At 42.4% G+C, this 17055-nt stretch overlaps 1 protein-coding gene across 2 annotated transcripts in view; it reads left to right on the top strand.

Moving 5' to 3' along the window:
* The window catches only part of DCK (deoxycytidine kinase), a 22438-nt gene extending 13551 nt beyond the window's left edge, over positions 1 to 8887 (top strand). For both annotated transcript variants that reach the window (XM_019516768.1, XM_019516769.1), the window contains exons 5-7: positions 2278 to 2393; positions 3966 to 4065; positions 7560 to 8887. In XM_019516768.1, coding sequence (XP_019372313.1) covers positions 2278 to 2393; positions 3966 to 4065; positions 7560 to 7586 — 243 coding nt within the window. In that variant the 3' untranslated portion in view covers positions 7587 to 8887. The remainder of the gene's footprint in view (positions 1 to 2277; positions 2394 to 3965; positions 4066 to 7559) is intronic.
* Positions 8888 to 17055: the final 8168 nt, after the last annotated feature.

The raw sequence follows: 17055 nt of genomic DNA, 5'->3' as shown, positions 1-17055 counted from the left end.
TGCCTTGTCATGGGCTCAGTAGTGTCCTGCGTCATTCATATGTCAATAGAATCCATGCTTGTGTCCTCTCTGATGTTCATGAGATGTCTAGCAGAAGCTAGTACTAATTTGATCTATGTTTAGAACTGGTTGGAAAATAGGAAAACAGGAGAAAATAGGATATCAGTTCTATTCCTCCTTCTCTCCCCACTTTTTTTCCCCAACAATTTTCTGTCAATATAGCTTTAATGGATATTTTATTAACCAGCTGTTGTTGGTATTAATTTTTGTGACCAATAACTTTATACCAATTTAAGGAGGAGAATTTGCTTTGCAGAGTGGCTGGATCCTGACTACTTTCCTTTTGCTTAGATGTATGCTGGTTAGGGCTGGGCAAAGCTTTGGTAGTTGATTTGATTCGGAGGAGATTGGGCCCAATTCGGTGACCAAATCCAAATCAGGAGACCCATTAAAAGGTCTGAATCTAATCGAAAGCCTCTGAATCTATTTGGAGATTCGGCCATAAACTATACAGGCAGTCCTTGATGATGCTGGACACAGCTGCCTCCAGCTGGTAAGTCTATTATGGAGGGGGGGAAAGGGAAGTGGTGTGGGGGCAGATCAATACCCCCACAGCAAGGGAGGGGCTGGGGCTGGGACAAGCTGACCAGCAGGGTCGGGGCATGGGACTCAGGGAGGGGGGCTCCCACCACTGTGCACCGCTGGTCTGGGAGCTGCTCTTCTGGTGGCTCCTCTGGTGGCTTTCGCTGCTGGTTTGGGAGGGCATGGGAGTGGGTGTGTGCCCCTGGATCTGTGCAGGGTGAGCTGGGCTGCACTCTGGGAGGTTAGCCCCAGTCACCTGCTGCCAGGCTGTACTCCACAGGGCAGGCACAGCCAGGGCTGTGCTCTGGGCAGCAAGTCTCCTCTGCCGGGTGGACAGAGCCAGGGCTGCACTCTGGGCGGCTAGCCTCAGCTGCCCACCACTGAGTTGCGCCCCATGGGGCCAGTGGATCCAGGGCTGCACTCCAGGTGGCTAGTCCCAGCCTCAGCCCATAGTGCTGCCCTGGCTTCTCCCACCCTGTGGACTGCAGCCCAGCAGCAGGTGGCTGGGCCTAGCCTCCTGGAGCAGAGCCTGGCCCAGCCTGCCGCGCACAGATCTGGGTGCACACGCCTGCTCCCATGCCCTCCCAGACTGGCAGCGAGAGCCACCAGAAGAGCAGCTCCTGGACTGGCGGCATGCAGTGATGGGAGCCCCCGTCCCTGAGTCCTGTGCCCCACCACGATGGCTGGGCAGCTTGTTCCAGCCCCAGTCCCTCCTTCACTGTGGGGGTGTTGATCTGCCTCCCTGCCTCCCCTCCCATGCCATAAAAGTTCTTGCAGAAACGGAGCGGTTCTCTCATGTTAGAATGTTTGGATAAAGATCTGGGATGCAATGCAAATCTGGCTCAATCATTTTTTATGAACCTAAGGAGTACTCTTACCTGTCTGACTAATTGGGAACCTGCTCATGCAGGATTCAACATGTGCGGTCAGTTTGTGTGCCTTGGAAAGCAGCTGATTTTAAAACTTTAGAGGTATCCTTTCTATCTTTACACATATGATTTTGATAATTGCTCTGGGTGGCTGTGACTTGCCATGGAACAGTTCAGTTGCCCTGTCCTTTAGTTTCTGTAGCAAGGCAAACTTGTTAAAATTCCCTTCCAAAATTGGGCTATGCTAGTTTTGATGATTAGACCGCCATTGTTGGACAGATTAGTAGATTTTCTAGGGTCTTAGTCTGTTAAATGCTTGGTACTGCCTGGCTCTCCAGTAGGTTCTTATTAGCTGATATATTTTAACTTTCAAATGTTTTTGAGTTTATGGAGCCAGCAGTGTTTTTCAAGTGCGTTAGTTCAGATTTAATCAGTAAAATAATGTCTGATTAGAAACATGGTTTCACAATGAAGGCTTTCAAGTTTATGTTAGTGACATGTATATACAACATCAAAAATGAAGAAATAAAGCAGGTTTTTTATCTTAGATTGTCCCCTGCCTCCATCCCCTCTACTCCTCTCACTTTCCTTACTGGTTGATTTTTGGATGGTCAACTAAACATGCCAATCTGTTTTCTTAATCCCAAAACCCAGTTACCAGTTAGCAAGTAAGAAGAGTATTTTGGCTTTAAACAAGAAAACATTTTTCATAGGGAGTTGAAAATGACCAGACCTCATCTTTTTAATTCTGTTCTTGCAAGCTCAACAGGTCTTTTTTTTTTTCTTTTTTCCCCTTTCCTCCCCCCACCCCCCCCTCAATTTTCAGAAATGCTTGAATAGGATTTACTTGCGTGGAAGAGATGAAGAACAAGACATTCCTATAGAGTATCTGGAGAAGCTTCACTACAAACATGAAAGCTGGCTTCAGCATAGAACATTGCGGTAGGATTTTATTGATGATTAACATCTGACTCGTAATTATTATAAGTGATAGTGTTTTTCCAGTGTCTTTCCAACAAATTTAAGATGAAGTTTCAAAGGGCAGGTGAAACTTTTAAAACAATTACAAAAATTATTACTCCTCAGTATTTTCTGTTACTATCTTTTGGGGCTTGACTCTGTAGGAAAGTTGAACATTTCTTAGGTATGCAAGATGACTTCAACTTCCATTCACTTCAGGTGGAGTTGATGGTACTCACGAGTTTTCAGAAGAGCTCAGTGATACATAGACTGAATTTGACTGAAGTCATTAGGAGATGCTGGGCATTCAGCATAGTCACGATTTAGGCCCCTCTCAGGTGTGCAGGTAAAGGCACGATGGGATCTGATGCATGAGCCACACAGTTAAACTTTCTGCCATGCCACATGTGCATGGCAGGAGGTGTGACTGTGGGATCACGTGTCAGATCCCATCACACCTTACTGCTGTTATAGGCAGAGCCTTGGATCACGATCCTAGTCTTCCTCTGCACTGGCAAGAAGCAAGCTTCCATGGCTGATGGGGCTTCCAGCTACACAGGCACACCTGGCCATATGTTCAGTTAGGGTTGTGATGGGAATCAGTCAGTGTTGCACTTCTTTTTGGAATAATTCTGTGGTTTATTCCTCATTTTGTCGAGGCGCTAATGGATTGAATGTGTGATCAGGTTACAACTTAAGATGTGATTAACTGGTTAATCATATCTTAAATATAATGTGGGCAGAATCCTTAAACTACTTATTTAGGACCTAAACTTTGCGTTCAAAATGTAAGGTTGAAACTTATTCCAGTTTGGGGAAGTTTCATTATTAAAATTTTCATGAGAAATTCTTAGTTTATATATACAACTGCCAGAGGGCAGATGGCAATTTGGGTGCAGGAGCCCAGGCTGTGTGGTCCCAAGTTTGAGCCACTGCTGGGGAAGTTTGTGGCGGTGGCAAACTTGCCCTAGCCACCCAACCAGTGGGGCTTCCCCATGCATCCCTGCTTGAGGGTGATGGGGGCGGGGGGTCATGGTGGCAGCGCTCCCCCACCACCTGTCCCCAACGCCCCCCAGAACAGGCGGCAGGGAAGGTGGGACGGAGGGGAGCAGGCTGGGGGGAGGCAGAGGGGGGTCATGGTGGTGGCTGTTGTCGAGGCTGGGTGGCAGTGAGGTGGGGGGAGCGGGAAGGGGGCCCCAACAACAGCTGGAAGGGCGGGCGGGAGTGGTGGGGTAGGCAGCCCCTGCACTGGAGGGAGGCGGCAGTGGCGGCGGAGGAAGTCTTTATATGGCTGGCCCTGAAAGGTGAGCTGTGGGGTGCGGGGAGGGGGTGTGGAATGGCAGCATGTAAACATTCCCTGAAATCAGTCATTCTTGACGGACAGTTAGCTAATTTATATTATAAATTTGAATTGTGTGTATTTATAAATTAATGAAGAATTAATTCATGAGAAATTCTTGATACTTATTATTATTATATAATATAATTTAAAGGTGTTTCTTTGCAATTATTTAATTTCTTTCCTTTTCTCTCTACCTCTGTCTTTTTATACAGGATTGATTTTGAATACTTGCAGGAAGTACCCATCCTAACACTAGATGTTAATGAAGACTTCAAAGGCAACAAAGACAAGCATGAAAATATGACTGAAAAGGTAAAATGGCAAAACATACCATCTTTTTGTTACCTAAGTGCTAGTAGATTTGATTAGGGTTGCTGGTTGTAGCCATGTTGTTCTACTCTAAGGACAGAGGCAGACAAGGTTTTTTGGGTAAATGTGATATCTGGATAAATGTGATATCTTTTATTAGACCAACTAAATAGTTGGAAAATGTTTTTTGCAAATTTTGGATACAAACACCCTTCTTCAGGCATTGGGAGAATTTGCTGCTGATGTGTTCTCCCTGGTGGAAGAGAAGCAAGTTTGCAAAGTGCAGGTCTGTGAAAATGCAAATGCATGGCAATGAGGATCAGAGGGAATGGGAGATAATAGGTGTGAGACAGGTAGGTGGAGGGGAGAGGAAGAGGGGAATGTTGAACTGATGATAGAACATGGCTGGTAAAATACAGACAGGTTACCTGGGATTCTCAGATGGCAGGCAGGTTATAATGTGCCATAAATCCAATCTCTGTACTTAGTCCAGGATTTGGTGGCAGGTGCACAGGGGTTTTGTGGATCATAATTTTGGATTTGGGTGCCTAACTTCCACCCATGTCCACTTTTGGATCTGACCCCTACTCCCTGGGCTGGAGAGAGAATATTCAATCTCTAGAAGGGTTCCTTGTGTTGCTCTGTCAATGTACGAACTCCAAAGTCGTCATAGACTAGGGTTGGCAACCCACTAGATCAGGGGTTCTTAACCTTTTTTGTGCCATGGACCCCTTTGGCAGTCTGGTGAAGCCTGTGGACCCCTTCTCAGAATAACGTTTTTAAATGCATAAAATAAAATACATAGGATTACAAAGGAAACCAATTATATTGAAATACAGTTATCAAAATACATTCATTTTGCCTACATTCATAATTGAAGGAAATGCTAAATTTCAGTTAGAGGTTAGTGAAAATAAAGATGTAATTTTTTTCCCATCCAAGTTCATGGACCCCCTGAAATCTATCCACAGACCCCTTGGGGGTCCATAGACTCCAGGTTAAGAACCCCTGCACTAGATCCAGCCTGTAGTTGCGGGACTTCAGGTGCTCCCCCTGTGCTCTGCGAGAACAAACACCAGCTGCAGCCAGTTCCTAGTGGTCGCCTACCTCTGACCCAGAGCAGGTCACCTTGGCCTGCAGCTGGAAAAGTTGCCTATCCCAACCACAGACAATAAAGGTTGTTTTAAGAGCCTTCACTCTCTTAACAGATGAACTTAAAGGCAAGTTGTTTTCCTGAAGAGGTAAAATTACTCCTGAGAAAAACAGCACAGATTTTGTTGTAGTGGGTTACAAATATTAACAGGATGTTTAAGATTACCACAGATTTTAGAACTACGAACATTTACTGATATGACTAAGGGTAAATTGATCAAGACTAAAATACTGAAACACTGCAAGAAAGGGAATTATATTTGTTAGCCTACAGTAGAAAAGTGTCCCCTTCAGTATTAGCTAAATAGTACAAATGAAATGCCAGAAAGCCGTCAGCTTGGTTTCCCCTTTAAAATTTTTTTTAAAGAAATGTATCGGATATGAAAAATGATATCTAGGAACAGACTATTATTATTATATAATCCCATAGTATTCCCAAAATAAAAAAAAAAAATTGAGAACTGGTCATTTTTGTTTTCAGAGCAACTGCTTTTTCAGGGGAATTTTTCACCTGCATCTTTGACAAATATTTAGTACACGTGTAAGACGGGAGAAAAATGAAGTAGCTGTACATGTATCAAATAGGCACAAAAATTATATTCACATGACAGCAGGCTGGAAACTCATTTACAGAATGAAATTTTAGTGTTTAAATGTTAAGAAATATGTTTCATGTTTCAGTTGATTTTATTTTTAATGTAAAGGTCTCTTCTGATCAGACTGCAGCCCTGTGCCTGTTGTGGATGCACACATCTTGGGGGGTCTGTGCCCCCCACGGCCCCCCAACATGTCATCTATTTTCTACCCCAGTCCCACAGAGTTACCTGTGGGGAGCTGCAGGAGCTGCTCTTCACGCTGCCTGGCTGCCACATGCATGCACACATGCACATGGTGCCCCCTGACTGATTGCCATCCTCTTGCTCCCCCCAGACCCAAGCAGCCACTTGGGCTGGAAGCCTGCAAGGGACAGCCTTAAGGGGAAACCCACAGTTCCCCACATTTTTCTCCTTTAAAGGAAAAAATATGCATTTTTCCACAGCAAACAGAAAACCCAGATTCCTGTTTATTAGTATGCACAGCATTAACATATAGTGGAGCACAAGCAGCATCTATTTTATTTCCAAAATGTATGAAAAATATGATCCATTTTTAAGGTCTGTTCAAGACCCTTTCATATATTCTTGTGACCACTGGGTTGAGAAATGCTTGTATAAGGGAGGCCTGGGCACCATCACCTGCTCCTCTTCCAGTGTTTGTCTATTAAAGAAAGCAGTGGCCTTTGCTCTGATACTGATAGAAGACTGTGGTTTCCTACCTTCACCTAGATTGCTAGCAGACTTGATGGGGATTTGCTACTGTGAATAAGACTTTCCTGTCCTTCATGGCTGCATACAGAGCATGCTGGCTGTAGCTGGCTCCCTGCTTAGCACAGTTAGATCCCCTTTTGGAGGCATCTGATTCTCCTTGTACACTCTCTATAAGGCAGGGGTCAGCAACCTTTTTTGGCAGAGTGCCTAAAACACCTGCAACCTTGACTTGTAAGATGTTGATGTGCTGGGGGTGGATAGCAGGAAGCTGTGAGGGGCCCAATCCTTGTTGTGGCAGTGCCTCAGCCCCTTACCTGCCGTCTGCCCTGAAGCATGCACGTCAAGCAAAATGCCTTTGTGTGCCACACTCTGGCATCCATGCTGGGGATTGCCTACCCCTGCTATAGAGTCTTAGTCAGAGCTCTGGATGTCATTGCAGGGGTCAGGCTGTAGCACTTACTTTAGGTGCCTACATCCTTTTTAAAAAAAAAATTAGTCTTAAGAAGTTAGGAATTGAAATCTAATGCTAATTGAATAGTGCTGGTCCTGCAATACAGAATAAAGCTATAGGACATGGTTTTTTTATAAGTACTGAGATTCTGTTGGGTGGGGGGGGAAGTGTTTGCATCTTTTTAATGCTGAAGAACAATTTTTGTGTCCAAATGCATTGAGTAATTCAGCAGTGTTCATATACCTGTAATAATACTTTTCTGAATTTGTGTGTTTTGACACAGTGCTGATCTTCTCTACCAGCTTTAGGTTGGACAGGGCCTTAAAGAAACCTGGTTATTTTCCACTAGAAGCATTATCTAATTTCACGATATTACAATATATGGCTGCCTGCACCTGGTGCATTACAGGAGTTTAATCTTCTTTGTAACTTGTTGCCATGGAATTGCATAGTTAGCCATAATATTTTATTTCACCTAGTAATTGTGCCTTATAGTAGCACAGGGTAGTAGAGGGGAACATGTTTTTTTTTATATATTTGCATCTGTAAATACTTCATTTGATGAAAAACTCTTGCTTCTTTTACAGGTTAAAGAATTTCTGAGCACTTTGTAATCCTCTTTGAAGAATAAGTGAAACCAAACTGTTCCAACCATCTGTGCGCTCAAGGTTTGAAGTGGAGATTTTGCTCTTATTAAAGTCTTTGGAGAGGACAAGATTCTGCACTGTTGCTTTAACAAATTGTGAAGAACAAATGATCTATCTTGTGTCTTACAAAATTTTGTGCGAACACATTTTTATAACTTGGTGAGCCTATTCAGCATTAGACAGTAGGGTTTATGAGTCACAAAAGGCTCTGGGAGTCCATAATTTCTGGTTTGAACTGGAGGAATAAGTTTCCACTTTTTCAGTTTTGTCCCCAGCGTGCACACGATTTCCAGGAAATCAGGGTTTTGGGGAATTTAGGAGTAGAATCTGAGGGTCTGCTACATTCTGCAGAAGACTTTTCTCTCTCCAAATGGAAAATGATTAAGGGCAAGGGGTTTATGATGTTGATAGAATTAATATATCACAAAGTACCATATACTGAAGTATGAAAATGCCATGTTGTCATAAATTCACTGGACTGGTGGGGCTCTGTTCATAATGACTTGAATACAAACCCACAGATGGTTAGAATTCAGTGTTCTTTAGTAAGCTTTTATCTATTACGTTTGTCCCATTCTGTATAGTAAGATACTTTAATTTTGCTATTGTAAGCACTTAGTATTTTGATTTTGTAACTCTTCCAACTTTTCCATATTTGATTATTTTGGTCTGAAATTAGGGAAACTCTTTGGTAGCTAGATCCTTTTTCTTTTCTTGCAGAATACAGTGTTCCTTAGATTAAGAACTGTAAAGGGAAGGTAAAACTTTAAATTGTTCTCAGGTTTTAAATGGTGTATTTGTAGATATATTAATGTGACTTCTTAGATGTTGTGGTGGAAGATTCCTGTTTTTTCAATAATATCTCCCCTTGTTAACTCTGCAGATACTTTGGGTATATCTCCTATGTACTGAAGTGCAGTTTAGACAGTATTTTTTGTCATCTTGTAGTGAGAAGGGGGAAAATTTGGAACAACCAACTTTTAGTGCACTGATGTTCGTAATTGATGCTTGTTTTTTCCCCAAGTTCAGAAAAAACCATATAGTGCAGATACATTTTTAAATATGTATTGTATTTGGTATTAGTTTTTCCAACTCTGTGTTCAAAAGTCAGCTGTATAATTACAAATTTTACTAAAAGATGATTTTTTTTAAATAGTGCTTGTTTTGGCTGTATTTAATTTGAGAGAGAATCTCGTATTGTATGAAAAATGTTGTTGGATTTTTCCAACTTTTGACTGAAAAATAAACATGAATTGAATTTAAGATTATCAGTACTTTCCAGTATGATGTCACAGCTCTATATAGGTCACCAATATATTAGTACTATACTGAGTTGAACTTACGGACAACAGTCCTCATTTACACACAGGATACACATTCTCTAATATTTTTGAAGTGTTACATTACTGGTTTCTTATTTTCCACATACAGGAAATATGCTCATTTTCATAGGTCAGAGACAGTTGTCATAAAGCAGTGCTAGTGACCACTCTTTTTCGAAGAGTTTCAAATTCTTTGTTTCTTCCAGGCTTGTCCAGAGCTTCAGTGAAAAAAGGAAGAAACGTTCTAGGATGGGGTGCTCAGTCTCCAGCCTGTGGAGCCATGGCATCTGTCCCATGAGGCTTCTCATCAGGAAATTTGGCAGTGGGAGCACAGTGGCAATAAATACTACCACTCTCCCCCACTGCCAAGTTCCCAAGTCCTCTGCAGCCACTTGGAGCTGAGGCATGCCCCCTCCCACTGAACAGCCAAATTGGGCCCAGGCCATGCCCTCTTTTCTCTGCAGGGCTGGACTACACCCCACTTCCCATGCTGGATCTGGCCAGGCTGCCCCCTGCCCCATCCACACAGCCAGATGAGGCCATGCCTACCCTAGGCACCAGATTGGGATCACCAGTTGGATTCGGCTCATGGATAGATTTACACTGCCAATCCAGCCTGCCAGGCCAAAAGGTTTAGCACCACTGCCTTAAGATCTTTCTTCAAGAAACTGAGTTAAAGTTAGATTGACACAAATTCAGTTCATATTAACAAAATACACGACAGAAGACTTCAAAATATCAATCTATTTTTTTAATCAAATCATATTGCAATTATCTCTATCGTATGAGCGCCAAAATTTCACACTTTAGGTTGATCGTGGACTTAATTATCATAAAACTATATAACAGTAGTCTAATTTTAAGGTATTACCATGGATATGTTCTTATGAATGCTTTTCCAAATGAATCGCATCAGAGGCTGGGGCAGACTGTATTCAGCTGGTTCCAGAGTACTTCATAAAATCACTAAAACCAAGTTGAATTCAAATGCACAAAGTCTCAGCCAATCATTATAGCAGTTTTAAATCCTGTAAGGAGAAGTGTTTTACAGTTTTGGACTGGACTTCTGGACTGACAGCGCAAAAGGCTGAAATTATTGGATGTAAAGTAGATGGGGCATACAGAAGGAGAGGAGATATTTCTGCCTAGCCTGTGGCTCAGCTCTGACTTAGTGTCCCCAACAATGGATCAGTTTCTTTCTCTGTTCAATTCTTTGTACCACCTGAGAGCAGCAAGTTAGTGCCCCACTGGTTTGTTTGTTTTTTATTTTAGGGTTATATTCATGTGATTGAACCATATTTTTGTCTCTTGTCATTTTACTGTGAGGTCTTCAAGGCGTAAGCCAGGTATCTTAACGTATAGGCCCTGAATGAAACTTTTGGCTTCATTGTTAACACCATTCTTTAGTAGCATGAATTATACCCCCTCACACTAGAGAAATTAATCTGGTGGGTTACAATTTACATTCTTACATTTGCGTGTTAAAGCTCATATGCTACAGGACTTGGGCTGGTGGGAAACAAGCCTTTCTCTTTTTAAGGCGAAAGTGCGCTGAGTGTTGCATTTCAGAGATGTATGGTTCTTTTCTTTTCCTTAATGTTTTCTAAGGCTTGCATTATTCTGTTTTTAGAGACTTGAACCTAGATTTTCTAAATGTATGTACACACCTCAGTAACCTGATTAGTGAACATGCAGAGTGTCTTACACCGATATTGACTTCTTTGGGAACTGTGCAGTGCTTAGCACTTGTGAATCAGGAAACTCATAGAAGCCTAATTTTTGTTTCACCTGATCCAAGTCAGTGTTAAGTGAGAATTCTGAGTCTTCCTATGTGCACAACCATGATGCACTACAAACTTCACAGTCGCACCAGACTGTGTTAGACTTTCAGAGGAAGATGGAGTTAGCCAGAAGGTTTAGCTGTAACCACGTAATTCACTTTTTATCCATACAGTTACTCATCACTTAACGTTGTTTCAGTTAATGTTGTTTCATTATTATGTCACTGATCTATTAGAGAACATACTTGTTTAAAGTCGTGCAATGTTTGGTTATAATGTTTGGCCCCTGCCTGCTAGTAGGTAACTACTGTGATGTAATTGGATTCACTTAGCATTGTTTAGCTTAAAGTTGCATTTGTCAAGAATGTAACTGCAACGTTAAGCAAGGAGTAGCTGTACTTACATGCACATATCTTCAGTTATCTTTCTTATTTCGAAGTTCATTGGGCTTTTGCATTATTGAACCTATTCCTAGTATAGTCGCAACTTGAAGTTTTTAAGGGCCGTCATGTCATCATCTTTATCACTGTTAAAATAATCCAAAATTTCCTAACTGAAAAATTAAGTGTGCACCTTTCAGTTCAGTTCTGAAGTGCTGCATCTCTTCCCGCTTCTGTCATGATGTTGCCAAAGAGAATGGCCCAGCAGAGAAATAGCTGCTACACAGAACCGAGAAGAATTTTTTTCCCTGACTTGCTAGAGGTGTCAGGAAGGGTTTTTCTGGGGGTGGGTTTCGGCACCTTCCTGAAAAGCATCAGGTGTTGGCTGCTACTGAACTGGGGATTTTGACTGAGACATGCTAATGCTCCTGCTTAGATGTGGAAACCTGGAGGTTCCTGTCTAGGGGTCTTGCTCCTCTGCTCAACATTAGACTGATTGCCACGTTTGGGACCAGGAAGGAATCCTACCCCATAGTCTGATTGGTACTAGCTATGGGAACTTGTACTTTTGTCTATTACAAGGGGCATGATCCTCAGGGATCTCAAGTATTTTAATAAACTACTGTCTTTGCAGTAGCAGAACATCAACAGTGCTTCATCCCCCTGCTTTATCTGTGGCCAGTTAGGGTGTTCTTGGTGTTTTTGGGCATTGTGCCTGGCAGTTATGTGAGAGGATTGTTTGTTTTAAGAGATCAGACAGACTTGTACAGGATAGTTTGGACAAGGATGAGCCTGCCTTTAGCAGGGGTTGGACTATATGACCTGAGGTCCCTTACAGCCCTATTCTTCTATGATTTTATGTTGATTTGTCTATTAGATGCATCCATGGAGCCCAAAAACAAAATTGGGAGGTGGGATTTAGAGTGACATTTTAGTTGTGTTGATTCAAACATTAACAAGCAATATTTTAATCACTGCAAATCACTGGATATTCTCTTTAGTAATATGTTCGTAATTATCTTGTATTACTTCCAGCCTCCTGTAGCTATATTTTTATACAGATTCTAACTTAATATAGTGCTGCTTCCTGTTTACAGCTCATTTAGTTTTGGGGAAAGAGCATAATTCTTCTTAATTGCATACACAATAATTGTTTTTCTGCTATACACTTATTTAAGAAGGCTTCATCATGATTCAGTTGCATTTGAAATGTGATTAGTATTGACTTGATTCTGTTCCTCTCCTACATACAGAATTGTCTTTTTTGAAAACAAATCTGTTTATTAAATACAAATGAGAAAGGAAAATGGTCTCTTTGTCTGCTATTCCTCATCTGAATTTCATTATGCCATACAATTTTCCTGTATCATGAAAAGGGAACCCTTGGAAGAGAACTATCTAGTGGGTAAAGCATAATTGAGAGTTAAGTTTGCTGAGTTCTGTCCTCAGCCCCCCTCCTGACTTCGTGACCTTGAGAAAATTACTCTCCATTTCAATTTTTCCATCTCTAAAATATTGATATTTCCTGTACCTCCCAGGAGGGTTGTAAGGATTAGGTAATTAATATTTATGCAGTGCCTGGTAGATTGAAAATGTTGCTCTAAATATTTTAAGGGATAAAAAAGGCACTAATAGTTTCTTCAGTGCAATATTCTTTTGCCTGCATAGAAGGGGCAATTGGCCCGAAGACACTGCCAGATTGCCAGCAGATATTTTTTTAATCGGATTAAAATCCATTAGTGAAACAAACCTCTTTACATCCAGGTTTCTACACTAAAGAGTGGTCCCCTTGAAACCATCCCTTTCCATGAAGCCCCCTTTCAGAAAATAATGCCTACTATAGATTCCAATCTTGAGATAAAACCCCTATTTGCAAGAATTGTCCTGCAGAGCCTCTAACTAGTGATAATAGTGAGACCAAATGTGCAGTTATGTGCAGAATTTGCCACATGAGGTCATTGTACCCTCAGTTCTTACTTGCTGAGCTGGCTGCAAGCAGAGCATTAGCGTTCCAGCAGTGAATGGCTTTGAAAAAAGTAGAGATGGAAGAGGTCACTTTCTCACTGTGCCAGAGGAAAGGCATTAACTGATTAATAAATACTCTAGTGAATGAGAGACATTTTGTTACATGATCAACCAAAAAAAAAAGAGCAAGCCCCTATTGGATTAAATAAGAGGCTATCAAAAGGCTGAGCTAATGGGAGCTGTTTTGACACCAGAAGGTCTTCTATGCAGCTCCCAGCTGTTTCTGGTCTGTGACTGGATATTAATGCATGGATCATACTAATCCTGGTGTGTCTGAGTGATAAAGATCTTCTAGTGCTGAACCATCAGGACCTGAATGTAGACAGCGAACAGTGGCAACACTGGCAGCATACTGGAAAAAATGAAGCAATTAGGAATTCTATTAACTCATGTTAGACAAAATATTAGTGGCCTAAATACAAGTGGGGCCAACTGCTCTGAAAGTCTGGCCCCTGTTGGGTGTTAGTAGTAAAACAGGTATAACTTATACCAGGCTGACATCCAGGGAGTTTGTAAAGTGAGCATCACTTCCACACTGAGAATGAATTCTTGGCATTGTTTTTGGTAATGGGGCTAGGATTTCACTCTGTGGGCATAAGGATGATGAAAGAAACTAACAGGACAGTGCAAGTTAAAACAGGTCACCACCATGATCCACCCCATTTCATGCACTCTTGTTAGTTGTTTTCCCTGGTGTTCTTTCCCGAGTGTAAGTTACTTTCATTGTAGCACCCTTGGCATGTCTAACAAGTAGGAATCTACCCAAGTTGTAGTGAGCAAAAGGGATTTACACAGGCTGCTCACAGTGCGTGGAGCCAATTTCCTGGACTTTTTGCAGTTAGCCTGCCCCTTGCCACTGACTGGCTGAGAGGGCTGTCTGTTTTGTGGCCCTGCCCCTCTGCTGATTGGTGGAGGGGTGGAACCATATGGCAGGTAGCCTTCAGCCAATCAGTTGTGGGGGATGGGGCAGCTGCCATCTTGGCTGCTGCCCTTTGTGCCCATGGGGCTTCTCCCCAGCAGGCTACAAGGCTGGGCTGCAGTGGACATGAGGACCACTGGCTCCCGCTGTGGAGTCACCACTTCAGTAAGTTTTTGATTTTACTCATAATGCCCAATTTCGTGGCTTGTGTGAAACCGTGGATTAAGTAGAACCCTACTCACAAGTACAAAGTATACCATTTAAGTGTGTGTAAGACCCTGGGTCTGGACAAACGAATTTGGCTCTTAATTAAGAGATACTGCAACTCCAGTTAGCTACCATCCTAATTGTATGCAGTCAGAAAGGATTTATGGTGCCACCTCCAAACTCCTCTTCCGGTCTGTGCTCCTCTTTGTAAATTCCATGTAGGAAGGCATGGTCAGCTGAAAAGAACCCAACAGTACCTGCAAAAGGGAGCCTTACCCAGTGTGCTGGGGCACTGCAACAGACCTTCCTAGGGACTAGATAGTAACCCAGCACAAGAATTGATGGATTGGAGAACCAAGCCTCTGTTTACTAGAAAGGGTAAGTCTGCAGCCTAAGAGAGGGACAATGGACAGGACACAGAAAGAGTTAAGGCCAAACTCGGGTGGCAGCCAACAGCTTGTTGGGTACAGGAAGCAGGTCAGGGTCCAATCATACTAAGCAATGATAAAGAGTACCAGTCCAAGCTGTAGTAGAATGGAGATCAGATTGGACGGCTACACGTACACCAGAGATAAAGTTGAAAACAGTTGTAGAGTTTCAAGTTCTGTATAGATGGTTACATCTTTCCTTTTAGTAATTTTTTTTGCAAGTTTGGTCTAGCTAATGTATCATCAACATCCTTAGGGACATGACCTTTTCTGTCATCTCATTATCATGTTGTTGGTCCTTCAAGTGTTTTGATCTTGGAACTATCTTGTTGGGTTGTTGTTCGTGGAAGACTTTCTTCCACCCTTCTGCCTTAATTCTGTTGAGTAGTGTCCTGCTGGTTGTCTTTATTGCTTGCATAGATGAATAAATGAAAGTAAGACGTTCTTATACTTGGGGTGACAGGAAGGATGAGAGGTGAGTGAGACCCTCCAAGAATACTGCCTGATCCATTGGAGTAGCTGGTAAGTGTTGGGAGAACCCTCTAGCCCTGTGTTGATTGAGGCTATTAGGAAAAGACAGTGTCTCACCTAAGCCCAAGAAGAGTAGATCCTTAAGTCTGAGAGGTGAGAACTCTGACATCCCCATGTATGTTTTAGAGTTGTTAAGAGTTTTCCTAATGAAAGACAGGATCCTCTGCAGGATAGATGATCCCAGCTTATAGGAGATGGTGTTGAAACAGATCTACAGAAATTCATCTTGTATTTATATTAATCTGTATCTATTCCTTTCCCTGGCCTGAAGAAGGGCCTTTTGTGCCTGAAAGCTGATCTAATAGCTCTCCCAACTATACAGCTGGCCCAGTAAAAGATGGTACTAAAGCCTTGTGTCTCTGAATCATCATGGCTACAACAGTGCTACAACACTATTCCAAATAGCAATAACAGGTTGCACTATCTAGGGAAAGTTTCAATACAATAACTAGTGCAGAATGGGCTCAAGTTAAAGAAACTCAGGAAGTAGGGCAGAGACAGACTGAACAAGAATGCAGACTTCATGGTCCAGTGTATGTGCTGTGGAGAGCAACATGAAAGTCAAAGAAAAAATGTCTAGGCATTGGGTAATGGTACGGGGTGGGGTATGGAACATATTTATATTCCAGGACTGCAGGTACCTTAGGAAGAAAAAAATCAGATGTACAGGCAGCAATTGAGGATGTGGGAACTTTCAATACGCAATCAAGAGCAATGAGACTTTAGTTGATCCAGTGACTCTAAAAAATACAAGCACTATAGAAAGCTGCCAATCCATGTAACTGTTATATTTGCAATGATGCTGTTAGATCAACACCCAGTTTTTTCTCAGCTGGATTATTCCAGCAGCAATAATGAGCATCTCTATTAGAGTAGAACAATATGACTGAGTGCTGGTGATGTAGTATTCTGAGGCTTTTGACTAAGTGTGTATTGTTGGTAAAGCTACAAACCAAAAGAAGTTATTTCTTGGAATGCATTGTGGTTAATAAATGGGAGAACCACCCATTACTGGATTTGATCGTAGGCCAGCGCTAGAATACTCTCAGCGAGAGAGGAGGGGGGAAGATTGCTGTGCAGTGTGCCCAGCGTTCTTACAACTGTATTTCATGGACTCCTAGAAAGCTGCCTGAAATGAAAAACTTTCATTCGCAGCCTGAAAGACAAGTAAAATCCAGTGTCATTAGCTCTGGTGGAGCTGCTGAAGATGACACTGGCAAAGCTCATTGTGCATCCACTTGAAACTGGCACAAAGGGGAATGGCAGACTGATATCGGCCAGCAAACCTTCAGGGAAACCGAGGATCCTAAGTGACTACAGAGCACTGAGAAGTCATCATCCTCTTCCAGCAACTGAAGATGTTTGACATGATTTACCCATGGCAAAAGCCTTTGGTTTGTGATGACAGAAGTGGGTTCTGTCATACTGAGCCAGATGAGGTATTCAGACACACCACCCTTGCCACACCTATTGATAGGTACTATGGGGTACCTAGCCCAGCCTCAAATTAGTTGCAGGGTGGAGACTAAACCTGGTCCTAGAGTTCCTTAAATGTGCAGCAGGAAGGAGCTGAAAGAGATGTTGAGGGAAGCAAATTTTGCTACCTAAAGGTCACCACAGCAAAGGAGCAAATATCTATTTACCTAAGTTGCTATGCCAATATCCCTAGAAATGGGTGGAAACTGCAGGAGTCTGGCATAAAAGGCAGATGAGCAATGGAGCTGCTTCACAGTCAGAGAACAACTGAAGAAGATGCTGACTGAAAGTGAAAAAGAGCTTGCTTATTCAGTTCTCCAGAGTGTTGCTGCGGTCGAGCAGAATGCCTGCACTTTCCCTGGCCTGA

This window comes from Gavialis gangeticus, unplaced genomic scaffold (assembly GCF_001723915.1).
Source record: "Gavialis gangeticus isolate Ggan-Ray unplaced genomic scaffold, GavGan_comp1, whole genome shotgun sequence".
Classification (NCBI taxonomy): domain Eukaryota; kingdom Metazoa; phylum Chordata; order Crocodylia; family Gavialidae; genus Gavialis; species Gavialis gangeticus.
The sequence above is the reverse complement of the archived record's forward strand: the minus strand, read 5'-3'. Positions and strand labels throughout refer to the sequence as shown.